Below are 27,606 nucleotides of genomic sequence, written 5' to 3' on the forward strand. Positions count from 1 at the left end.
GATATATTTTAACGAAATTTAGAAATTCTATTTATTTCATACTAAGCTATCAACATTGCAATAAAAAAACACACCTCAAAATCACTTACTAAAAGTAATGTTATTTGAATAGGAAATAAATCTGACTATTTTTAGGGAATATTTTAGTGGAAATCCAGCCAGGTAAATGGAAATTCGCTTAGGTTTGATGCGGCAGGGATATTTAAATAAGAATACTCATAAGAATAGCATGGAAACTTAGAACCCCTGTGGGGCATAGTCCTATAGGATTTTCACAACCTTAATATGCCTATGTGTTTCTTAAGACAATCAAGTATCTCTCTGCAAAATGTTAGCTTAATCAGTCAGTAGTTTTCACATGATAGAACTTCAGAGTTATACACAAACATCCATACTATCACATTTATAATATTAGTAGGGTATTAGTAGGATTATATTACTATAAATTTATATTACAGGAAAAATAATCATTGTTGACAAAACTAGAAATTTATTTTACATAAAATGTATAATAAATGTGAACTATTTTCTTAAACCTATTAATAAAAAACAAAATTATAATCTTAGCAACTCTATTTTTCCTAAATCGATTATGTTGTTTGTTTTTGATATACAGTTATAGTTTAAAACATTAATTCCTTTTATGATATAATAACAGTGCAGTGTATTACAAAAACTATGTGTTAACAAAAAGCCTAGGTGCTCTATTAATAAGTACAAAAGAAAGATTCAACTTTAAAACGTTCAAAATATATGTTTTAAATTTAATTTTATCTCAGCATAATCTGATAAAAAAAATAACAATTTTAACATCTTGTCGAAAACCCATGTATTAATTTTGGTAAAAAATCTTTTTTGACAAACAGGTATTTTATATTGATTATCTGGTTGTTTTATGGGCTAGGAGCCTCATCTATACATCTATATACAATTTAAAAAACGTGACAAATTAACAATACCGTTTTTGTTATCTCGGAGGTCAACAAAACAAAAAGTTAATCTGACCCAGGTCTCACTGTTACCTTGCCATCTACCAACATTTATAGCTTGTTTCCTTAAAAGAGAAATTTGCTGAAACCTGTAGAATACAACTAAAGAAAAAACAGTTCAAGATAAAACACTGATATTTGTAAAAACATGTAATAACCTTGACCTAGCATTTCATCTTGAGTAATGGGTCCCAACAATGAAAAATAAGTCAGGCTTAAGTCAATTTTTTTTTTTAAGTACCTACAACTTGATAAAATTGTATCAACAAAACAAAATAAACTACTATTGTTAAGTATTTCATTGATCAAATGAAAAGAATCAAGAGTGTGGACGTGTGCCTTATAAGGTCTCTCTCCTCCATGAACTCCTGTGTGATGACCCCTCAAATAATCTTTTGTTGCAAAAGTGTTTTCACGTGTAGAGAACTTATAAGGTACCAACATTCAGATTATAAGAGATTAACATTCAGATTATAAGGTAATATTCAGATTCTTTTTCTCTTTTTCTCCTGTATGAACCCTTGTGTAATGAACCTTCAAAGCGCCTTTGGTTGTAAAAATCTTTTCACATATAGAACATTTATAATGTCTCTTCCCTCCAGTATGAACCCTTATGTGACGCCTCAAATCATCTTTTGTTGCAAAAGATTTTTCACATGAAGAGCACTTATATGGTCTCTCTCCAGTATGAACCCTTGTGTGATGATCCTTCAAAGTTAGTTTTGCTGCAAAAGATTTTTCACATGTAGAACACTTATAAGGTCTCTCTCCAGTATGAACCGTTATGTGACCCCTCAAATCATCTTTCGTCGCAAAAGATTTTTCACATGTAGAGCACTTATAAGGTCTCTCTCCAGTATGAATCCTTGTGTGATGTTCCTCCAAAGTTTGTTTTGCTGCAAAAGATTTTTCACATGTAGAACACTTATAAGGTCTCTCTCCAGTATGAACCCTTGAGTGATGTAACTTCAAAACGACTTTCGTCACAAAATATTTTTCACATGTAGAACACTTATAAGGCTTCTCTCCAGTATGACATCTTGTGAGATGACCCTTCAAAACGTCTTTCGTTGTAAAAATCTTTTCACATATAGAACATTTATAATGTCTCTTCCCTCCAGTATGAACCCTTATGTGACGCCTCAAATGATCTTTCGTCGCAAAAGATTTTTCACATGTAGAGCACTTATAAGGTCTCTCTCCAGTATGAACCCTTGAGTGATGTAACTTCAAATACTCTTTCGTCACAAAATATTTTTCACATGTAGAACACTTATAAGGCTTCTCTCCAGTATGACATCTTGTGAGATGACCCTTCAAAACGCCTTTCCTTGCAAAACTCTTTTCACATATAGAACACTTATAAGGTCTCATCTCTCCAGTATGAACCCTTTTGTGATACCTCAATGTGTGACCCGTCAATTCACTTTTTGTTGCAAAAGTTTTTTCACATAAAGAACAGTTAAAAGGTCTCTCTCTAGTATGAATCCTTATGTGGTGAACCCTCAAAATGTCTTTCCTTGCAAAAGATTTTTCACATGTAGAACACTTATAAGGTCTCACTTTAGTATGAACCATTGTGTGATGTTTCTTCAAAACGTTTTTTGTCACAAAATATTTTTCACATGTAGAACACTTAAAAGGTCTCTCTCCGGTATGAGCCCTTGTATGAATCTTCATTTCATCCTTGGTCAGAAAAGAATTTCCACAAATATTGCATTTATAAGGTCTCTCACCTGAATGTCTCTTTGTGTGTTGTTTCATATAACCTTTCAATTTAAAGGATTTTCCACATGTATTGCACTTAAAAGGTCTCTCTTCTCCAGTATGAATTAATGTATGACTCTTTAAATACATTTTGGCCGCAAAGGATTTTCCACATATAGAACACTTATAAGGTCTCTCTACTGAATGGACCAATGAGTGTATCTTCATATAGCTTTCAGATGTAAACGTTTTTCCACATGTATTGCACTTATAAGATCTTGCTCCTGAATGGACCAATGAGTGTCTCTTCATATGGCTTTTGGATGCAAAGGATTTTCCACATGTAGTACATTTGTAAGGACCCTTCCCAGAGTGATTTAACAAGTGTCTCTTTATTTGATGTATTTGGGCAAAGGTCATTTCGCATACCAAACATTTAAAGGGATGCTCGCCAGTATGTGATAATATATGAGCTTTTGACAATTGTTTTGAACAGATCTTACCGCAAAATAGACACTTGATAGTATGCATTTTAATGTGTTTTGGTACTTTTGTAATTTGGCCCTTTCTTGTTTATCAGTTAAGCTAGTAACTATTCGGAGGGCCAAACTAGTTAGAAAACCTTGTATGTCAATTGAAATATCTTCCTTGTTTGGATTTGCTAAATGTTTAGCGGTTATACATATAGCATTCTAGTTAAACTTTAAAATGTCTCTTGCTCATAAAACATTTATGCATATCAGAGATATTACAACATATTTGAGGGATTTTTCTGTCTTCTCTAGTATTTTAAGATACATAATAACATATAAATTATTAAATTAAATATGCTTTTCTTCATATTTTTTACAATTATTATAATTTAAATTCTAGTTGTACATTCTAGTTAATTACTTCATTTGTTCTTTGAAGTTTAGTATAAGTATTATTTTAAACTGTTGTTCAAACAATTATGTCAGAGATTAATTCTATTAGTTTCCTTGCTATAAACTGAATTTCTGTTTTCTTATACTTGGGCTCTTGGATTATCATTTCTGAAAAAGATAATGATTTATTAGTCACATTAATCCATCAATTTAACATAATTTTATTGTATGGAATTCCATAATAACTTTGACTACTTCTTTTATTAGCTAATAAGGTAGATTTCAGTTATGTGTCAGTCAATGAATTTTATGTGGATGGAACTTAATGTATTGATTAATGTCAATGTGATACTGATAATTGTATTGTATAAAACAAATTAAGAATGTATCCTAAACTATACAGCAAAAAATATTTATTGTAGGCTAACTGTAGCTGAATACTATCATAATCATACGTAACTCGTAATATTTGTTTAAACATTAAAAACTATCAAATCAAACTATTCAGTCAATTGTAACTATTGTCAAAACAATTATTTTCAACTGATTGTCAATTGGGTTTCCATATATATGTGTATAGATTGTTTAATAGTATTATTTTCCAATATAATTGATCTAGTTTTTTCCTAGAAAGAGAGTAAAAAAATGTGAATAAAAGTAAATTTAATGGGATAAACCAGGATTTATTAACATAACAAAAAGATATTGCAGAACTTACAAAATAAGCAAAAATGTCTGGTAATATAGAAATGATGTATCATTGTAAACTCTTAAATACAAATTATGAAAGTAGATTGATCAAGGCGACAAAATCTTTTTACAATCAACTCATAAATAAATCAGAAAATGTTAGTAAGAAACCGTGGGAGATAATTAATTTTGAAACTGGTAATAAATCTAAATGTATTAAGGATTCTCCTCCTGAAATTAGAATTAACGATTAGGTGATAGCAGATCCTCTGAGCATCTCAAACTGTTCCAACAATTACTTTGTTGAGGTAATAGAAAATTTTTTTAAACAGTACCCCAAATAATATTTAATCGAAAGACGATCAAAATATAAGTAGCTATCTGGATCAAAAAACTATCATAATTCCTTTCAAATGAAGGCCGGTAGATGAAGATGAGATAGAAAAAATAATTTTAAGTTTAAAAAACAAATCATCTGCTGGTCATGAGTACCCCTAGAACTATGTATTCAAATACATAGGAAAATCATTGTTAAAACCACACAGGTCATTAATAACTGATATTTTCCCTGGCTACTTAAAAATTTCTAGAATTATACCCATTTGACCATTTACAAAACCCCTGCCGCAGCAAACCTGCAAACTAAGCGAATTTCTATTTACCTGGTTGGATTTTCAATTAAATATATAAATAACATGAGGTTTAACAAACCTAGGTATGCTGCTACAGGAAGGGTAATAAAGTGTGTTTTAGCAAAATAAGAATAGCATAGTAAAAAATAAATAAATTGGCCAAGTTTGATAAAAATATATCCATAAACAAGCAAACTAAAACAATTCTCCATAAGAATAACATGGGAATTTTTAATTTAAATTTTTTTTAATAAACTCTGTAGCCAATAACCTTAGAAAAACACTTCAATATACTAAATTATTTGTTTTTATGCTCTTTAAAACGGTTTAAATATAAATTTGGGAATTTTATGTTTTAAGGGTCAAAATTGAGAAAACCCAATTTTTACCCCATAAAATCCCCCCCCCCCCCCATAGACCCCAATCCCATGTGATCCGATCATGCTGATTCGCAAACTCATTAAGTTTATTGCACCCTACACCTTATTATAGCAACATTTTATCAAAATAAAATAAAAATTATTCAAGTTATCACACTCACTGACATATATCAATTTTGAGCAAGTATATTGGTCCCGAGCCCAGGTCTTACCGTGCCACCTACAGTAATAGTTACTTCACTATTGGGAAATTCGCTAATGCATAATCAATTGGTTGATCATCTTTATTATAACAATCTCTTTGACAAACAACAGCATGGTTTTCATAAGGGTAAATCTACTACTACTACTTTTTTAATTTTTCAGAAACTGTCGATGCTGTTGAAAAAGGAAATAACATAGTTGATATTTTTATAAATTTACTAAAAAGCTTCAGGTATTTTTAACACTTCTTTAAATTGGTTTAGATGATATCTTTCAGAAAGAGTGCAATATGTAGAAATAATGTCAAAAATCCAAAATCCGCCAACCAGGTCCATACTTGTTATAGATTTTGGATAAAGATATATATCAGAAACTTTACTATTAAACATGGAGTTCCTCAAGGCTTCATTCTGGGGCCTTTACTGTTTCTATGTTATGTCCAAGGAATGCCTTCAATTTTGTAAATTTAAAATTTCCATGTTATTCTTATGGAGAATATGTAAACTGTTGTAGTTAGCTTGTTTATGGATATATTTTAACGAAATTTAGAAATTCTATTTATTTCATACTAAGCTATCAACATTGCAATAAAAAAACACACCTCCAAATCACTTACTAAAAGTAATGTTATTTGAATAGGAAATAAATCTGACTATTTTTAGGGAATATTTTAGTGGAAATCCAGCCAGGTAATTGGAAATTCGCTTAGGTTTGATGCGGCAGGGATATTTAAATAAGAATACTCATAAGAATAGCATGGAAACTTAGAACCCCTGTGGGGCATAGTCCTATAGGATTTTCACAACCTTAATATGCCTATGTGTTTCTTAAGACAATCAAGTATCTCTCTGCAAAATGTTAGCTTAATCAGTCAGTAGTTTTCACATGATAGAACTTCAGAGTTATACACAAACATCCATACTATCACATTTATAATATTAGTAGGGTATGTTTAGGATTATATTACTATAAATTTATATTACAGAAAAAATAATCATCGTAGACAAAACTAGAAATTTATTTTACATAAAATGTATAATAAATGTGAACTATTTTCTTAAACCTATTAATAAAAAACAAAATTATAATCTTAGCAACTCTATTTCCCCTTAATCGATTATGTTGTTTGTTTTTGATATACAGTTATAGTTTAAAACATTAATTCCTTTTATGATATAATAACAGTGCAGTGTATTACAAAAACTATGTGTTAACAAAAAGCCTAGGTGCTCTATTAATAAGTACAAAAGAAAGATTCAACTTTAAAACGTTCAAAATATATGTTTTAAATTTAATTTTATCTCAGCATAATCTGATAAAAAAGATAACAATTTTAACATATTGTCGAAAACCCATGTATTAATTTTGGTAAAAAATCTTTTTTGACAAACAGGTATTTTATATTGATTATCTGGTTGTTTTATGGGCTAGGAGCCTCATCTATACATCTATATACAATTAAAAAACGTGACAAATTAACAATACCGTTTTTGTTATCACGGAGGTCAACAAAACAAAAAGTTAATCTGACCCAGGTCTCACTGTTACCTTGCCATCTACCAACATTTATAGCTTGTTTCCTTAAAAGAGAAATTTGCTGAAACCTGTAGAATACAACTAAAGAAAAAACAGTTCAAGATAAAACACTGATATTTGTAAAAACATGTAATAACCTTGACCTAGCATTTCATCTTGAGTAATGGGTCCCAACAATGAAAAATAAGTCAGGCTCAAGTCATTTTTTTTAAGTACCTACAACTTAATAAAATTGTACAACAAAACAAAAAAACTACTATTGTTAAGTATTTCATTGATCAAATGAAAAGAATCAAGAGTGTGGACGTGTGCCTTATAAGGTCTCTCTCCTCCATGAACTCCTGTGTGATGACACCTCAAATAATCTTTTGTTGCAAAAGTGTTTTCACGTGTAGAGAACTTATAAGGTACCAACATTCAGATTATAAGAGATTAACATTCAGATTATAAGGTAATATTCAGATTCCTTTTCTCTTTTTCTCCTGTATGAACCCTTGTGTAATGAACCTTCAAAGCGCCTTTGGTTGTAAAAATCTTTTCACATATAGAACATTTATAATGTCTCTTCCCTCCAGTATGAACCCTTATGTGACGCCTCAAATCATCTTTTGTTGCAAAAGATTTTTCACATGAAGAGCACTTATAAGGTCTCTCTCCAGTATGAACCCTTGTGTGATGATCCTTCAAAGTTAGTTTTGCTGCAAAAGATTTTTCACATGTAGAACACTTATAAGGTCTCTCTCCAGTATGAACCGTTATGTGACCCCTCAAATCATCTTTCGTCGCAAAAGATTTTTCACATGTAGAGCACTTATAAGGTATCTCTCCAGTATGAATCCTTGTGTGATGTTCCTCCAAAGTTTGTTTTGCTGCAAAAGATTTTTCACATGTAGAACACTTATAAGGTCTCTCTCCAGTATGAACCCTTGAGTGATGTAACTTCAAAACGACTTTCGTCACAAAATATTTTTCACATGTAGAACACTTATAAGGCTTCTCTCCAGTATGACATCTTGTGAGATGACCCTTCAAAACGTCTTTCGTTGTAAAAATCTTTTCACATATAGAACATTTATAATGTCTCTTCCCTCCAGTATGAACCCTTATGTGACGCCTCAAATGATCTTTCGCCGCAAAAGATTTTTCACATGTAGAGCACTTATAAGGTCTCTCTCCAGTATGAACCCTTGAGTGATGTAACTTCAAATACTCTTTCGTCACAAAATATTTTTCACATGTAGAACACTTATAAGGCTTCTCTCCAGTATGACATCTTGTGAGATGACCCTTCAAAACGCCTTTCCTTGCAAAACTCTTTTCACATATAGAACACTTATAAGGTCTCATCTCTCCAGTATGAACCCTTTTGTGATACCTCAATGTGTGACCCGTCAATTCAATTTTTGTTGCAAAAGATTTTTCACATAAAGAACAGTTAAAAGGTCTCTCTCTAGTATGAATCCTTATGTGGTGAACCCTCAAAATGTCTTTCCTTGCAAAAGATTTTTTACATGTAGAACACTTATAAGGTCTCACTTTAGTATGAACCATTGTGTGATGTTTCTTCAAAACGTTTTTTGTCACAAAATATTTTTCACATGTAGAACACTTAAAAGGTCTCTCTCCGGTATGAGCCCTTGTATGAATCTTCATTTCATCCTTGGTCATAAAAGAATTTCCACAAATATTGCATTTATAAGGTCGCTCACCTGAATGTCTCTTTGTGTGTTGTTTCATATTACTTTTCAATTTAAAGGATTTTCCACATGCATTGCATTTAAAAGGTCTCTCTTCTCCAGTATGAATTAATGTATGACTCTTTAAATACATTTTGGCCGCAAAGGATTTTCCACATATAGAACACTTATAAGGTCTCTCTACTGAATGGACCAATGAGTGTATCTTCATATAGCTTTCAGATGTAAACGTTTTTCCACATGTATTGCACTTATAAGGTCTCGCTCCTGAATGGACCAATGAGTGTCTCTTCATATTGCCTATTGATGCAAAGGATTTTCCACATGTAGTACATTTGTAAGGACACTTCCCAGAGTGATTCAACAAGTGACTCTTTATTTGATGTATTTGGGCAAAGGTCTTTTCGCATGCCAAACATTTAAAGGGATGCTCGCCAGTATGGGATAATATATGAGCTTTTAACCATTTTTTTGAACAGATTTTTCCGCAAAATAGACACTTGAGAGTAAGCATTTTAGTATGTTTTATAACATCTAATTTGACCCTTTCTGGCTTATCAGATAATCTAGTAACTAATAAGAGGGCCCAACTAGTTAGAAAGCCTTGTATGTTAATTTACATATATTCCTTGTTTGGATTAGCTAAATGTTTAGCAGTTACATATACATAGCAATCTAATTACACAAATTGCCTCTTGCTCATATAATTGTTATGCATATTAGAGATTTTACAACATATTTGAGAGATTTTCTGTTTCCTCTAGTACTTTAAGATATATAATATCATATTACTTCTTAGATCAAATCAGTTTTTCTTCATATTTTTTACAATAATTATAATTTAGCCAAAATTCTTGTTTTACATTCTAGTTAATTACTGACTTAATTTGTTCTTTGAAGTTTATTGTTGTTCACACAATTATGACTGGGATTACCTCTATTAATTTCCTTGCCAAAAACTTGTTCTTATGCTTGGGCTCATGGATTGTCATTTCTGAAAAAGATCATACTTTATTAGATACATTCATTTATCTATTAATTTAAGTAAAATTATAGTTTTACATTGTTGATCTATTAAAGTAAAGAAAATTCCAGTGCCCCCCTCCTATAAAAACTCCTATATTGTAGTATGGCGGTCCTAGGACTTCATTTTGGGGGGGAAGTTGACCAACGGGGGGGGGGGTCTGGGAGGTATGGATTATCCCTCGAAATAAGTAGGGTCCTGGGTCCACCACAAAAATGTGGAATTTAAAGCCTAAAAACATATTTTGAAATTAATTTGAGCTTTAAAATATGTTCCAACTAATAGTATTTATGTTAGCTAGTAAAATATAAAATATTTCAGGGGGGAGGGGTGTGGTTATCCCCTCCAACCCCTCCCCCTGGGACTGCCACTGATTGTAGTCACTGCTGGATTTTTGATGGCCACAGCGTTTTGTACTGAAAATATTTTTTTAAAAGAAAAATTGTATATTTTCAAAAACTAACTATATTCCAAGATTACAGATGGCAATGATAATGTCCCCATGGTAGCAGGAGATTTTCACGATTTCATGGCGATAGCGGTGCCGCTGGGGTAAATTTGGACTGGGGCTTTAAGTACCCTAAGTACAACACTAGTAGTAAGGATTACCTATCTCAGTATACATGAAAAATATTTTTGGAATGTGCGAACTTCTGCTGAATACGTCCACATCTGCAGGGATGGACGAGTACATTTGAAATTACATTAAGCCTAGTTTAACAAGTAGTCACACATGTTTAACTTAAATTTTTGTAAGCAAAGCCACAATAGGGTAAGCTATAGTCCTCGCCACCCTAACTTGAGGCAGCCCAAGGCCGCACTAGATATACGGCGTGCAGCCTTGGGCTGCCTCAAGTTAGGATAGCGAGGACTATAATAGTACAGTATATATATTTTTGAAAGAAAAAACTGGATGTCATTCGGTACAAAAAGTTTTGAAGCTTTTACTAACAAAATGGTTTACAGGATCAAGGTATTTTCTCAACCCCAAAGTCATGAATCATGATACTGGTTTACACTACTGTAGGCACACATGTATCAGTTTCAAATTTTCAAATCACGCACCAGTATGGAATTTACAGACACTTTTTAATTAAAAACACAGGCCAAGATGTAAATCATTTTAAAGACTTTATCTAAGAGAGTTTAAGACCACAAACTTCACTGAAAAGATATGTTTAAAGGTTACAGGTTCAGTAAAACAATGTAAAAAAATATAAAAAAAGTTTTTCAGTACTCCATTAAATGTTAAGATTTGATATTTCAGGTTAAAAAACCTTAGGCTTGTGTTTGTTGTCACAATTACAAGCTATCATTTCTCTGAGACAGTAACAATACAAGTGTTGGAGTTAACTTAGGCCTAAAAAAGAGCAGGTTTATAGCATGGAACAGCTTTTAGATTCATATATAAACAATCGATAAGCGCTGAGAGTGCTTCATAGGCCTGAATATTAGTGTCTAAACAAGGATTTTAAGCTCTAAGAAAAATTTATCATTTTGTTTCACGCTCACCCACCCACACCATTGCCCCATCATCACCTCAACTCAAACTCTGCCAAATAATTAACACAACTATTTGTCCTAAGTGCACGTGCGCGTGCGTCAAGTTGGCAACCCTGGCTTCAGCCGCTCCCGCTCCCGCCGTGCATAAACAGTCCCATTTGACTCAATGTAGTTGAAAACCGCTCTATCCCAAGAAACCGCTGCGATTTCTAACTACACAGCGGGCGAATTAGAAACCGCAGCGGGAGGTCAACCGCTATCGCTATCGCTCTTGGTGCATAAAAAGCCCCATTTAACTCAATGGTGTTAGAAATCGCTCCCGCTGTCGCTACCGCTCCCGCTGTCGCTACCGCTCCCGCTCTTGGTGCATAAACGGGGCCTTATGGATATAGTTTAACGAAATTTAGAAATTCTGTTTATTTCATACGAAGCTATCAACAATGCAATAAAAAAAACATACCTCAAAATCTTCCCTGTAGTAGCAAACCTAAGTACTTACTACAATTAATATTATCTGAAAAGGAAATAAATCTGATAATTTTTACAAAAATATTTTTGTGGAAATCAAGCCAGGTAAATGGAAATTTGCTTAGGTTAGCTGCGGCGGGGGTATTTAAATATGAATCCTCATAAGAATAACATGAAAACTTAGAAACCCTGTGGGGTATAGCCCTATAGGATTTTCACAACCTTAATATGCCTATGTGTTTATAAAGACTATCAAGTATCTCTCTGCAAAATGTCAGGTCAATCAGTCAGTAGTTTTCACATCATAGAACTTCAGAGTTATACACAAACATCCATACTTTCACATTTATAATATTACAGTAGTAGGGTATTAGTAGGATAATATTACTATGCGTTTATATTACAGGAAAAATTATTATCGTAGACAAAAGTATAAATTTATTTTATAAACAGAGTATAAAATGTATAATAAATGTGAACTACTTTCTTAACTCTATTAATAAAAGACAAAATTAGAATCTTAGCAAATCTATTTTCCCTTAATCGATTACGTGAATGGTGTTTGATATACAGTTATACTTTTAAAAGATTAATTCGTTATATGATATGATACAATGCAGTGTTTTACAAAAACTATTTGTTAACAATAAGCCTAAGTGCTCTATTAATAAGTACAAAAGAAAACATTCAACTTCTATTATTTTATCTTCAAAACAAATTTAACCGGGTTTCAGATTTCCCGACTAATGTTGACTATGAGTATTTACCAATACTAAGGCCTCTGCAGGTATATTCCGCAAGAACTTTGGACTGCCGCCATTTTGTAACGGATGAACCTTTTTTGACGCGGTTTCCGGCAATGATCTCCATTTGACCAGACTTTTAAAATGATGTGCATATCAAATCAACCTATGCTTACATTAAAGATTATGTACCTACTCCTCGGGCCGTCCCCTGGTGAAGGTCAAAAAATGGTAATGCTTGCAAAAAGTAGTTTTCATACATATAAGTATGAATTTTTATTTATGTGAAAGGTTTGAATTTTCTAACGAATTAAGTTAAAAAGATATCAGGCCGTTTCCAGACTTTTATGTCACCCTGTATAAGTACTCATAAGGCTAACATGGTGATACTCCAGAGCCACTGGTGCAGAGCCGATTGGACGGATCAAGAAATTGATGGTGTACAACCTATTTCATGAAATTCTACATGTATGTACCAAGTTTTGCGTCAATCGGTCTAATGGTGTCCGAGCTCATAATGTTCAAATATATAATAATAATATCTATGGTTCTTACCGTCAACGCAATCAGGGGACGCAATCTGCCACACTCAAGAATATGTTCAAATATATATAGGTACTAGCTGTAACCCGCGGGCTTTGCCCCGTTTAACTTCTTAATTTTCAAGATTATCTCGTTCGCATGGCTCAATCACGTCCTGGTTGAAGTTTGTTCGCTACGCTCACTCACCTTTAGGTTGGAGCTTGTTCGCTACGCTCACTCACCTTTAGGTTGGAGCTCGTTCGCTACGCTCACTCACCTTTAGGTTGGAGCTCGTTCGCTGCGCTCACTTGCCTTCAGGTTAGCTCGTTCGCTACGCTAACTCGCCTCCAGGTTGAAGTTCGTTCGCTACGCTCACTCACCTTTTGGTTGCAAATTAGCTGTTGTCATAAATGTAAAAGAAATAATAGTGCTGCACCCTGTTGGTAATTTTTGTAACTTTAATGCTATTGAACATCACAGAACAGAACCAACTTGTTTAATTGAAACAGCTGTTAAGATTCAATAATTTCATTTCTCATAAGGTTAACATGGGAAACTCCAGAGCCACTGGGGCGGAGCCCGAAAGGATTTTTGAAATAAGAATATGCCTATATGTTAATCGGGAATGTGAGCTATCATCATGCCAAATTTCAGCCCAATCCGACCAGTATTTTTCGCGTTCACTTGTCACAAACATACATCCATACATCCATACATCCATCCATCCAAACTTTCTCATTTATAATATTAGTAGGATATACAAACTTCCTCTTTTATAAATATAGATACATGACAATTTAACAATACCGTTTTTGTTATCTCTGGGGTCGACAAAAGAAAAAGTCAATCTGACCCAGGTCTCACTGTTACCTTGCGTTTTACAACATTTATAGCTTCTTTCCTTAAAATACAACTAAAGAAAAAAAACAGCTAGCTTACCTTGAATGAAGGTAGGCCATAGAACAACTAGAAGATACACTGTGCGCAAAATGTCTTGTCCACTGAGGGACTTTGTGAAAATTTACTCTCTTTATACTTGACAAAGTCCCTCAGGGGGTGAAATATTGTGTACAGTGTATCTTCTAAATGTTCTATGGCCTACCTACACTTACAAGGTAAGGTAGCTGCTATCCTCCTTTCTCTCAATTCAAAATCCTGGACCAGAGCCTTTGAGCAAAACTTAAGAAATAAACAGTTCAAGATAAAACACTGCTATTTGTAAACGGTTGACCTTGACCTAGCATTCCATCTTAAGTAATGGCTCCCAACAATGAACAATAAGTCAGCCAAAAATCTAAATATTGTTTAAGTGCACCCAAAAATTAACAACATTTTATCAACTTAACAAATAAATTACAGTTTTGTAAGTATTTCATTGCATCTAATGAAAAGAATCAAGAGTGTGGACGTGTGCCTTATAAGGTCGCTCTCCAGCATGAACCCTTGTGTGATGACCCCTCAAATAATCTTTTGTTGAAAAATATATTTAAACGTGTAGAGCACTTATAAGGTAACTCTCATATTCAGATCCTTATCATTATTCTCTCCAATACAAACCCTTGTATAAAACCTTTCAATGTCTTTGATTGCAAAGATTTTTTCATTTTTTTCAACTTTTTGTCTTATAAGGTATCTCTGATATTCAGATTCTATTTCTTATTCTCTCCACTATGAACCCTTGTGTGATGAACCTTCAAAACGTCTTTGGTTGCAAAAGTTTTTTCACTTATAGAACACTTATGGGGTCTCTTATCTTCACTATGAACTTTTTTGATGTGAGCCCTCAAATCACCTTTCAACGTAAAAGATTTTTCACATGTAGAGCACTTATAAGGTCTCTCTCCAGTATGAACCCTTGAGTGATGAACCTTCCAATTATATTTCCTCACAAAAGATTGTTCACATGTAGAACACTTATAAGGTCTCTCTTTAGTATGCACACTTGTGAGATGATACTTCAAAACGCCTTTTGACGCAAAAGATTTTTCACATGTAGAGCACTTATAAGGTCTCTCTCCAGTATGAACCCTTGAGTGATGAACCTTCAAAACGACTTTTGTCATAAAAGATTTTTCACATGTAGAGCACTTATAAGGTCTCTCTTTAGTATGAACACTTGTGAGATGATACTTCAAAACGCCTTTTGACGCAAAAGATTTTTCACATGTAGAGCACTTATAAGGTCTCTCTCCAGTATGCGTTCTTGTATGCTTCTTCATTTCCCCTTTGGTCACAAAAGAATTTCCACAAGTATTACATTCATAAGGTCTCTCACCTGAATGTCTTTTTGTGTGTCTGTTCATACAACTTTTCCATAAAAAGGATTTTCCACATGTTTTGCACTTAAAAGGTCTCTCTACAGTATGAATTAATGTATGTACCTTTAAATATCTTTTGGCCGCAAAGGTTTTGTCACATATAGAACACTTAAAAGGTCTCTCTCCAGTATGAATCCTTGTATTTATCTTAACGTTGACTTTTGGTGCAAAGGATTTTCCACGTGTAGTAAATTTGTCACACTTCTCAGAGTGTTTAGACAAATGTCTCCCTACGTTGTAAAGTTTGGTAAATGTTTTTTCACATATTAAACATTTAAAGGGACGCTCGCCCGTATGTTTTAATATATGAGCTTTTACACTTTTTTTTATCAGAATTTTTTTGCAAAATAGACATTTGAGAGTAAGCATTTTAGTATGTTTTATAACATCTAATTTAACCCTCTCTGGCTTATCAGATAATCTAGTAACTAATAAGAGGGCTCAACTAGTTAGAAAACCTTGTATGTTAATTTAAATATATTCCTTGTTTGGATTAGCTAAATGTTTAGCAGTTACATATACATAGCATTCTAATTACACTTTAAATTGCCTCTTACTCATATTATGCATATTAGAGATTTTACAACATATTTGAGATTTTCTGTTTTCTCTAGGCTAGTATTTTAAGATACGTAATATCATGTTAACTCTTAAATCAAAACAGTTTTTCTTCATATTTTTTACAATAATTATAATTTAGCCTAAATTCTAGTTTTACATTCTAGTTAATTACTGACTTCATTTGTTCTTTGAAGTTTCTTCTTGTTCAAACAATTATGTCGGAGATTACCTCTATTAATTTCCTTGCCACAAACTTTTTCTTATGCTTGGGCTCATGGATTGTCATTTCTGAAAAAGATCATACTTTATTAGATACATTCATTTATCTATTAATTTAAGTAAAATTGTAGTTTTACATTGTTGATCTATTGAAAGTACAGAAAACAAAATTCCAATGCCCCCCTCCTATAAAAACTCCTATATTGTTATTGTAGTACATGGCGGTCCTAGGACTTCATTTCAGGGGGGGGGGAAGTTGACCAACAGGGGGTCTGGGAGGTACGGATTATCCCTTAAAAAAGTGGGGTCCTGGGTCCGCCACAAAAATGTGGAATTTTAAGCCTAAAAACGTATTTTTAAATGTATTTGAGCTTTAAAACATGTTCCAACTAATAGTATTTATGTTAGCTAACAAAATATAAAATATTTGGGGGGGGGGTGGTTATCCCCTCCAACCCCTCCGCCTGGGACTGCCACTGATTGTAGTCACTGCTGGATTTTTGATGGCCGCAGCATTTTGTACTAAAAAAACTTTTTTGAACAAAAATTGAGCTTATTTCTAAAACTAATTATTTTCCACGATTGCGGATAGCAATGAAAATGTCCCCATGATTGCAGAAGATTTTCACGATTTCATGGCGATTGCAGTGCCGCTTGGGTAATTTTGGCCTAGGGCTTCTAGTACCCTAAGTATAACACTAGTGACAGTAAGGATTACCTATCTCAGTATTCATGAAAAATATGTTTGAAATGTGCGAACTTCTGCTGAATACGTCCACATCTGCAGGGATGGACGAGTAGATTTGTCATTATATTAGTTTAACAAGTGCTCACACATGTTTAACTTAAATTTTTGTGAGCAAAGCCACAATGGGCTAAGCTAATAGTATATATATTTTTGAAAGAAAATACTGGCTGTCATACAGTACAAAATACCACCGCCACAGTAAACCTGCAGACTAAGCGAATTTCCATTTGCCTGATTGGATTTACACTAAATTGTCTCCTTTAAAATATTACATTTATTCCCTATTTAAATGGCATTAGTTTAACGAGTACTTAGGTTTGCTGTAACAGGGAGGGTAAAAAGGAGTTTTTTTGTAAAATGTTAAAAGTTTAGTATTAAATGAATGCATTTTCCTAATATGATCATAAACAAGCAAACTACAACAGTTTATTCTCCATAAGAATAACATGGGAATTTTAAATTTACAGTTTTTTGGAATTTTCTCTGTAACCAATAGGCGCATAATAACGCTCCAATATACTAAATTATTTGTTTTTTTAAGCTCTACAAAATGGTGTGGAATGAAAATGCTAAATTTTAAGTTTTTAGGGTCAAAAATAGGAAAAACCAATTTTTGCCCTATAAACCCCTGTTCCCATAGACCGATCATGCTGGTTTGCGAACTCGTTCGAATAAACGTAGGTTTACACGTTTGTACCAAATTTCATCAAAATCGGATGATTTTTGCTCGAGTTATCGCGCTTACGGATATTATAAATATATATATATGAATTTGAACGGATGGCGTTTTTGGTCTCTAGGGACCTCAAAACAAAAAAGAAATTGATCCCGGGTCCAGGTCTTACTATGAGTACTACGGTAATAGCTTATTCCTAAAGGAGAAACTAGCTAAAAGTTTTGAAGCTTTTACTACGGTAACAAAATCGTTTACAGGTTTAAGGTATTTTCTCAACACCTAGGTTATGATATTGGTTTACACTACTGTAGACACACATGTATCAGTTAAATTTTCAAATCACGTACCAGTATGGGATGTACAAACATTTTTAAATAAAAACACAGGACAAGATGTAAATCATTTAAAAGACCACAAACTTCACTGAAAAGATATGTTCGGTTACAGGTACAGTAAAACAATGTAAATAATATAAAAAGGGGTTTTCAATATTCCATTAAATGTGAAGATTTGATATTTTAGGTTAAAGAACCTTAGGAAAACTCACAGATACAGGCTATCATATCTCTGAGACAGTAACAGTACAAGTGTTGGAGTTAACTTAGGCCTAAAAAGAGCAGGTTTATAGCATGGAACAGCTTTTAGATTCATATATAAACAATCGATAAGCGCTGAGAGTGCTTCAAAGGCCTGAATATTAGTGTCTAAACAAGGATTTTAAGCTCTAAGAAAAATTTATCATTTTGTTTCACGCTCACCCACCCACACCATTGCCCACCATCACCTCTCAATTCGCACAATCACCCATCCAGATCTCTACCCTTTAATCACTTACTTTTCTTCTATAATATGTATATGTATATTTATTTATTTTATCACATTCTTAGCCCTCGCATTTTATGACTTGACCGATTAGATGTCTGCAGAGCACTCTATTGTATTCTTATGGAAATGCATTAAATGTATCACTAACATTTTTTTTTTAATAAGGATTTTATTAAAACTGGTAGACTAGTTTTAAGATACCTTTCACGGTTCTCTTTAAATTTACTCTTATACTAGATTGTTTCATCATCTTCATAATAACAATCTCTTTGACAAACAACGGCATGGTTTTCATAAGGGTAAATCTATTACTACTACTCTTTTTAATTTTTCAGAAATTATTGTTGATGCTGTTGACAAAGGAAATAACGTAGTTGGTATTTTTATGGATTTATTAAAAGCATTCGATAAAATCTCTCATGAAGTTCTTTTACATACATTTAAAGCTGTAGATATTTTTAACACTTCTTTAAATTGGTTTAGGTCATATCTTTCAGAAAGAGTGCAATATGTAGAAATAATGTCAAAAAACCAAAATACGCTAACCAGGTATAGATCAGAAACTTTAACTACCGGTATTACACATAGAGTTCCTCAAGGCTCCATTCTGGGGCCTTTACTATTTCCATGTTATGTCCAAGGAATGCCTTCAATTTTGTAAATTTAAAATTCCCATGTTATTCTTATGGAGAATAAATAAACTGTTGTAGTTAGCTTGTTTAGGCCCCGTTTATGCACCTATGAATGGGGCTGTTTATGCACGAAGAGCGATAGCGGTAGCGGTTGGTTAAAGGAGAATGGAAGGGGGACACAGTCTTGCCAACTCAAACTCTGCCAAATAATTAACACAACTATTTGTCCTAAGTGCACGTGCGCGTGCGTCAAGTTGGCAACCCTGGCTTCAGCCGCTCCCGCTCCCACCATGCATAAACAGCCCCATTTAACCCAATGGTGTTAGAAATCGCTACCGCTCCCGCTCTTGGTGCATAAACGGGGCCTTATGGATATATTTTAACGAAATTTAGAAATTCTGTTTATTTCATACGAAGCTATCAACATTACAATAAAAAAAACATACCTCAAAATCTTCCCTGTAGTAGCAAACCTAAGTACTTACTACAATTAATATTATCTGAAAAGGAAATAAATCTGATAATTTTTATTAAATATTTTTGTGGAAATCCAGCCAGGTAAATGGAAATTTGCTTAGGTTAGCTGCGGCGGGGGTATTTAAATATGAATCCTCATAAGAATAACATGAAAACTTAGAAACCCTGTGGGGTATAATAGCCCTATAGGATTTTCACAACCTTAATATGCCTATGTGTTTATAAAGACTATCAAGTATCTCTCTGCAAAATGTCAGGTCAATCAGTCAGTAGTTCTCAAATCATAGAACTTCAGAGTTATACACAAACATCCATACTTTCACATTTATAATATTAGTAGGGTATTAGTAGGATAATATTACTATGTGTTTATATTACAGGAAAAATTATTATCGTAGACAAAAGTATAAATTTATTTTATAAACAGAGTATAAAATGTATAATAAATGTGAACTACTTTCTTAACTCTATTAATAAAAGACAAAATTAGAATCTTAGCAAATCTATTTTCCCTTAATCGATTACGTGATTGGTGTTTGATATACAGTTATACTTTTAAAAGATTAATTCGTTATATGATATGATACAATGCAGTGTTTTACAAAAACTATTTGTTAACAATAAGCCTAAGTGCTCTATTAATAAGTACAAAAGAAAAAATTCAACTTCAAAACGTTTAAAATTTTTTTTTTATTTAAATTTTGTCTCAGCATAGTCTGATAAAAAGATAACAATTTTAGCGTATTATTGAAAACCCGTGGTGTAAATTTTGATACAACTTTTTTAACAAACAGATATTTTATATTGAATATCTGGATGTTTTTTTGGCTAGAAACCTCATCCTATACATTTATATACAGTACTAGCCGCTATACCCGTGCCTTGCAACGGGGTCAAAATGCGGAAGAAGAGACAGTTTTGGTTCCTTGAAAATAATGGCAAGCAGCTTGAGAATGCAAAATAGAACAATTATTATGTTCCCTATATCTGCTGTATGTAGATAGACTTTTATTAATTTACTATTAGTATTAACTGGCTAGATAAATACTAATAATATATACAGGATGACAAAAAAGTCTTTAAACGCCTTAATATATTTTTAACTAAATCCATTAGAAAATTCAAACCTTTCACATCAACTTACATGTATGAAAACTACTTTTTCCAATCATTATAATTTTTTACCTCTACCAGGGGACGATCCGTTAGGAGTACGTACATAATCTTTAATGTAAGCATAGGTTGATATGCACATCATTTTAAAGGTCTAGCCAAGTGGAGTTCATTGCCGGAAACCGCGTCTCAAAAGGTTTAACCGTTACAAATTGGCGGCTATCCAAATTTCTTGTGGAATATACCTGCACAGGCCTTAGTATTGGTATATACTCGTATTAAACATTAGCTTGAGAGCTGAAATTGTATTTTAAAGTCAACTAGTTCATAGACTAAAATTATTTAATCTTCAAAACAAATTTAACCGGGTTTCAGATTTCCCGACTAATGTTGACTATGAGTATTTACCAATACTAAGGCCTCTGCAGGTATATTCCGCGAGAACTTTGGACTGCCGCCATTTTGTAACGGATGAACCTTTTTTGACGCGGTTCCCGGCAATGAACTCCATTTGACCAGACTTTTAAAATGATGTGCATGTCAACTTATGCTTACATTAAAGATTATGTACCTACTCCTCGGGCCGTCCCCTGGTGAAGGTCAAAAAATGGTAATGCTTGCAAAAAGTAGTTTTCATACATACATGTTGATGTGAAAGGTTTGAATTTTCTAACGAATTAAGTTAAAAAGATATCAAGCCGTTTCCAGACTTTTATGTCACCCTGTATAAGTACTCATAAGGCTAACATGGGGATACTCCAGAGCCACTGGTGCGGAGCCGATTGGACGGATCAAGAAATTGATGGTGTACAACCTATTCCATAAAATTCTACATGTATGTACCAAGTTTTGTGTCAATCGGTCTAATGGTGTCCGAGCTCATAATGTTCAAATATATAATAATAATATCTATGGTTCTTACCGTCAACGCAATCAAGGGATCCCCTGATTGCGTTGACGGTAAGAACCATAGATATTATTATTATATTTTCACGCAATCTGCCACACTCAAGAATATGTTCAAATATTTATAGGTATATAAAAACGTCCCCTTTTATAAATATAGATACATGACAATTTAACAATACCGTTTTTGTTATCTCTGGGGTCGACAAAAGAAAAAGTCAATCCGACCCAGGTCTCACTGTTACCTTGCGATCTACCAACATTTATAGCTTCTTTCCTTAAAAGGGAAATTTGCTAAAACCTGTAGAATACAACTAAAGAAAAAAACAGCTAGCTTACCTTGAATGTAGGTAGGCCATAGAACAACTAGAAGATACACTGTGCGCAAAATGTCTTGTCCACTGAGGGACTTTGTGAGGTATAAAGAGAGTAAATTCTACCACTTTCTCTACACTTGAAAAAGTCCCTCAGGGGGCGAAATATTGTGTGTACAGTGTATCTTTTAAATGTTCTATGGCCTACCTACACTTTCAAGGTAAGGTAGCTGCTATCCTCCTTTCTCTCAATTCAAAATCCTGGACCAGAGCCTTTGAACAAAACTTAAGAAATAAACAGTTCAAGATACAACACTGCTATTTGTAAACGGTTGACCTCGGTTGACCTTGACCTAGCATTCCATCTTAAGTAATGGCTCCCAACAATGAACAATAAGCAATGAATACACAAACTATAAAGAAGAACAGGTCCTATGGACAATATTCTAACAGTATTTTCAAATTTGGCGCGCGAAATATCTGTAGTTCTGCACTGAACCACCACTCAGCGCTGTAGTCAAGTTTAGCACGCGGTGAAGTGCGAGAGAGAGCGACATACACCGTTTTCGTCACCTGTGGGCCAGGCCACGAGAGAAAGAGAGAGGGGGCGAAAACAGTGTATGTCGCTCTCTCTCGCACTTCACCGCGTGCTAAACTTGACTACAGCGCTGAGTGGTGGTTCAGTGCAGAACTACAGATATTTCGCGCGCCAAATTTGAAAATACTGTTAGAATATTCTATATACTGTTGTCCATTATACTGTTAATATACTGTATACTGTACTGTTATTATACTGTTATACTGTTGAATATTACACTGTTGTCCATAGGACCTGTTCTTCTTTATAGTTTGTGTATTCATTGCAATAAGTCAGCCAAAAATCTAAATATTGTTTAAATGCACCCAAAAATTAACAACATTTTATCAACTTAACAAATAAATTACAGTTTTGTAAGTATTTCATTGCATCTAATGAAAAGAATCAAGAGTGTGGACGTGTGCCTTATAAAGTCGCTCTACAGCATGAACCCTTGTGTGATGACCCCTCAAATAATCTTTCGTTGAAAAATATATTTAAACATGTAGAGCACTTATAAGGTAACTCTCATATTCAGATCCTTATCATTACTCTCTCCAGTATAAACCCTTGTATAAAACCTTTAAATGTCTTTGATTGCAAAGATTTTTTCATTTTTTTCAACTTTTTGTCTTATAAGGTATCTCTGATATTCAGATTCTATTTCTTACTCTCTCCACTATGAACCCTTGTGTGATGAACCTTCGAAGCGTCTTTGGTTGCAAAAATCTTTTCACATATAGAACACTTATAAGGTCTCTTCTCTCCAGTATGAACCCCTATGTGAGACCTCAAATCAGCTTTTGACGCAAAAGACTTTTTACATGTAGAGCACTTATAAGGTCTCTCTTTAGTATGAATCCTTGCGTGATGAGACTTCAAATTCCCCTTTGTCACAAAAGATTTTTCACATGTAGAACACTTATAAGGTCTCTCTTTGGTATGAACTCTTGTGTGATGACTCTTCATTTCTACTTTGGTCACAAAAGAATTTCCACAAGTATTGCATTTATAAGGTCTCTCACCTGAATGTCTCTTTGTGTGTTGTTTAATATCATTTTTGAATATAAAGGATTTTCCACATGTATTGCACTTAAAAGGTCTCTCTCTTCCAGTATGAATTAATGTATGATTCTTTAAATACACTTTGGCCGCAAAGGATTTTTCACATATAAGCTCTCTCTCCAATATGAATCCTTGTATCTATCTTAACATTGACTTTTGGTGCAAAGGATTTTCCACGTGTAGTAAATTTGTAAGGAAACTTCTCAGAGTGTTTAGGCAAATGTCTCTCTACGTTGTAAAGTTTGATAAATGTTTTTTCACATATTAAACATTTAAAGGGACGCTCGTCCGTATGTAATAGTATATGAGCTTTAAAACTTTTTTTTAACAGAATTTTTTTGCAAAATAGACACTTGAAAGTAAGCATTTTAGTATGTTTTATAACATCTAATTTAACCCTCTCTCAGATAATCTAGTAACTAATAAGAGGGCCCAACTAGTTAGAAAGCCTTGTATGTTAATTTAAATATATTCCTTGTTTGTATTAGCTAAATGTTTAGCAGTTACATAGCATTCTAATTACACTTTAAATTGCCTCTTGATCATATAATTGTTATGCATAGAGATTTTACAACATACCGGTATTTGAGATTTTCTCTAGTATTTTAAGATACATAATATCATGTTAACTCTTAAATCAAAACAGTTTTTCTTCATATTTTTTACAATAATTGTAATTTAGCCTAAATTCTAGTTTTACATTCTAGTTAATTACTGACTTAATTTGTTCTTTGAAGTTTCTTCTTGTTCAAACAATCATGTCGGAGATTACCTCTATTAATTTCCTTGCAGCAAACTTGTTCTTATGGATCGCTCATGGATTGTCATTTCTGAAAAATATCATACTTTATTAGATACATTCATTTATCTATTAATTTAAGTAAAATTATAGTTTTACATTGTTGAATAATAAATGTGGGTGGTACTAAAAATGTTATTTGACGTAGGCCTAGGCCTAATCTTGAAACTATTATTTCAGGACAGGTTCTAAACAGTTTTCTATTGAAAGCAAAGAAAATTCCAGTGACTTAGGTAGGTAAAATAGACCTACAGTTTTGTCTGTTAATTGTAAAGAATTAAGAAACAGAACTTAAAAGCTATGTAACTATAGGTCTGAATTTTGTCCCCACAGTCACTTGACTGATCAAATTTAACTGTCTAACGACAAGATTCGACCTGGTGATGTATACATACGTAGGTAGTAGAAGCTAGACCAAACTTACCAGTGGACCAGAACATTAACTGCCCAGCTCATATCCACGAGCCTCATAAGTTTTACATAGGCATAATATAGAGTCACATGTTTACGTCCCCTGTAATTTTATTGCTGCTTCCAAAAAGATTAATTGCAGTTTAGTAATAGTACCAGGAGGACCGAGCGTTGCTCAGTGAGATCGGGTCTAGTTAGCCGCCGGTTTACCATTACACACTAAGTTAAAACTCCAGTTGTAACCGTAAGGATAGAATCCCACTGTCTTTGAGGCATAAATTAAAAACCTGCAAGCATATTTGAAGTCGTCTTTTCGTTTAATCAACTAATCCAAAAGATAAAAAATACCCTCGCCGAAGCAAACCTGCAGACTAGGCGAATTTCCATTTACCTGGCTGGATTTCTACAAAACTATTCCCTAAAAATTGTCAGATTTATTTACTGTTTAATTAAAGATTAGTTGTAGTAAGTAGACCTACTTAGGTTTGCTGCTACAGGGAAGTATTGAGATGTTTTTTTTTATTGCAATTTTGAGAGCTTAGTAGCGTAAACAAATTTTCCAAATTTGGTTTAAATATATATAAACAAGCAAACAGTTTATTTATTCTCTGAAAAAATAACATTGGAATTTTAAATTTACAATTTTCTTAATTATCTCCGTAACTGTTGGGCATACAACAATGCTTCATTACCTATACGAAATTATTCCTTTTTTTAAGCTCTACAAAATGGTTTGGAGAGAAATTATGAAATGTTGTGTTTTTGGGGTCAAAAATGGGAAAAATCAATTTTTACCACATAAATCCCCCATAAACCCCCTGTTCCCAAGTCTGATTATGCTGGTTCGCTAAACAGTTCGAATAAATATAGGTTTACACGTTTTTGCCAAATTTCATCAAAATTTGATAATTTTTGCTCAAGTTATCGCGATAACGGATATACTTATATACGGTATATATACGGAAATACCTATATATATCTGAACAGATGGTGTTTTTGGCCTCTGGAGACCTTCAAATGAAAAAGTAAATCGGTCCCGGGTCTAATCTTACCATGAGACCTGCCCCCTAATAGCTTATTCCCTAGGCCCTATAGGGGGAATTCGCTAAAACAACTTGGGCGTAACATAAATAAACAACCCGATCGCCTATAACCTACACTTTACATTCTTAATCTAATCTAACTTCAAAAAACTTAAAGCAGCAACAAACCTGCATTTAAACCCCAACCGACCTTCCCCACATGCCTAAATTAGATCATTCATATAGGCTATTCATTGTTTCACTTTTCACCGAAGTGGATCCATATCACTTCACGGGTACAGTTTCTTAACTGGGCTATGCTAACATCGATTGAAACTATCAATTCGATTAGTAAACCTTCATGCGATTTTTTCACCATCAGCAAAGTTGGTTGGTTAGGTTAGGTTATGATAGTTTAATTGTATAATAGATAAGTTATAATTTAAAAATATTGATTATTAATCAATAATTCCAATTCGATAGTTTCAATCGATATTAGCATAGCCCAGTTAAGGAACTGTACCTGTACCCCACTTCACTTCGTGTTCGATGTGCTCTGCACCTTAAAATGATGTGTCTGGTAGTGAAAAAATTATCGAAAGGACTTGCGATACTGTTGTGAACACTTTGGTTAACACATTGCCTTGCTGTGTTAACATTAAGTACAAGAATAACTGTCCATCTAAAAAAGAAGTCACGAAACATGACCATGATAAGTTACCTAGTCATTACATAGAGGATACACGTCCGGTAACCGGACGTGGATAAGGCATACGGCAATGACGTCATGGGGTTGCGGGAGCCTGGAACGCCTTTTCCACAACAATACAATGATCAGCTATTGGTGGTCGTTGTGTAGTGGATAAGGTGCTCGGCTGATATGCAAGAGGTCCAGAGTTCGAATAGGTACCATTGGTGACTTTAACTTTTTGTCGATGATTTTGCATTGAATACCATTTATTCTTAACTGTACATCTTTTATTAAAATTTTCGCATTTATAATTTTTTTTTTTTTAGAAAGAATTTAACCTTAATTCGATTTTTTCATCAGCAAGTTTAGTTGGTTAGGTTAGGTTATGACAGTAATTGCCGGACGTCTGATCCACGTCTGGTTACCTGTATCCTCTGCCTAGTCATTAAACTTATGGGCAAAGGCAATAACAAAACTATTGAATTTTATATAGGCTAAATATAAAATTATAATAAACCTTGTTATAAGTTTGGTACCTACCCATTTATTTCACTCAGTGCTAATAATTTCTTAAATTTTAAAGTCAGTTTGATGTTATTTATTTCTTCCATAAATCATACACTTTCAGGGCCTATTGGCTTAGGCAACATGGGCAACATCATATAAATCAATCTCCGCCAGGAAGGAATCATAGATAAATCAAATGCTACGGATAACAGCTATGTTTAATTTTAAGCTTAGAGTAATAACTATTAACTAATAAATTAAGTTTGTTGTTTGTTTGTTGAGTTCTAGAATGTGAATGAATGGCGTGGTTTTAGTCAATTCTTTAGAATTTAGGTTATGTTATATGCGTGAAGAAGAAGAAATCTTTGCCGACAGGCGACAGGGATAGTGCTGGGCTGGCCGCTGGGTTCACAACAGAGAACAGTCAACAGACTACCGTATCATTCGGCTGTGTTTCGATTGCCGGCAGGTTTCAGTGGGATAGCGCTGGGTTCACAACGATATGGTAGCACTGGTTAAGTATCGATCGTCGTAGCATGAAAAGAACTACTATCGAATATCGTAAATCGATTGGCTTCCATAGCGCCAACCAACCAACCAACCAACCAAAACAAGAAACAAACAAGTTTAGCTCCTATAACCATAACTCATGTTTCCAATTTAAAATTTATTTATATAAATGTCATCATATTTACTTATTGTTTAATGTAAACCAGATTGTAAATAAAACTTTGTAAAAAAAGCCAAACCAACCAACACCGACAGACAGAAGAGAGAAGACAGA

The 27,606-nt window shown here is 33.5% G+C and overlaps 2 protein-coding genes across 7 annotated transcripts; both read right to left on the bottom strand.

Moving 5' to 3' along the window:
* Positions 1–580: 580 nt before the first annotated feature.
* Positions 581–27,109, bottom strand: LOC128996246 (zinc finger protein 658-like). 6 transcript variants are annotated; one of them, XM_054421421.1, is made up of 5 exons: positions 26,856–27,109; positions 24,165–24,222; positions 16,017–16,128; positions 9,637–9,695; positions 581–3,730 (listed from the first exon to the last, which is right to left on the bottom strand). In XM_054421421.1, exon 5 carries the CDS (start codon positions 3,225–3,227, stop codon positions 1,461–1,463), a length of 1,767 nt encoding a protein of 588 aa, XP_054277396.1. In that variant the 5' UTR covers positions 3,228–3,730; positions 9,637–9,695; positions 16,017–16,128; positions 24,165–24,222; positions 26,856–27,109; the 3' UTR covers positions 581–1,460. The 6 variants fall into 6 exon arrangements, with proteins under 6 accessions (XP_054277396.1, XP_054277395.1, XP_054277398.1 ...); XM_054421420.1 differs by having other exon boundaries at positions 24,112–24,222; XM_054421423.1 differs by lacking the exon at positions 24,165–24,222.
* On the bottom strand, positions 7,264–8,351 carry LOC128996587 (zinc finger protein 578-like). Its single transcript, XM_054421982.1, has one exon. The coding sequence runs from the start codon at positions 8,349–8,351 to the stop codon at positions 7,449–7,451; it is 903 nt and encodes a 300-aa protein (XP_054277957.1). The 3' UTR covers positions 7,264–7,448.
* Positions 27,110–27,606: the final 497 nt, after the last annotated feature.

The sequence above is a fragment of the Macrosteles quadrilineatus genome, unplaced genomic scaffold (assembly GCF_028750875.1).
Source record: "Macrosteles quadrilineatus isolate MER2022 unplaced genomic scaffold, UCM_ALF_1.0 Scaffold_6__1_contigs__length_79288215, whole genome shotgun sequence".
In the NCBI taxonomy this organism is placed as follows: domain Eukaryota; kingdom Metazoa; phylum Arthropoda; class Insecta; order Hemiptera; family Cicadellidae; genus Macrosteles; species Macrosteles quadrilineatus.

Bases quoted from the DNA above. Each gene is read 5' to 3' on its own strand.
- LOC128996246 (XM_054421425.1), bottom strand. From the start codon at position 3,227: ATGCATACTATCAAGTGTCTATTTTGCGGTAAGATCTGTTCAAAACAA.
- LOC128996587 (XM_054421982.1), bottom strand. From the start codon at position 8,351: ATGAGACCTTATAAGTGTTCTATATGTGAAAAGAGTTTTGCAAGGAAA.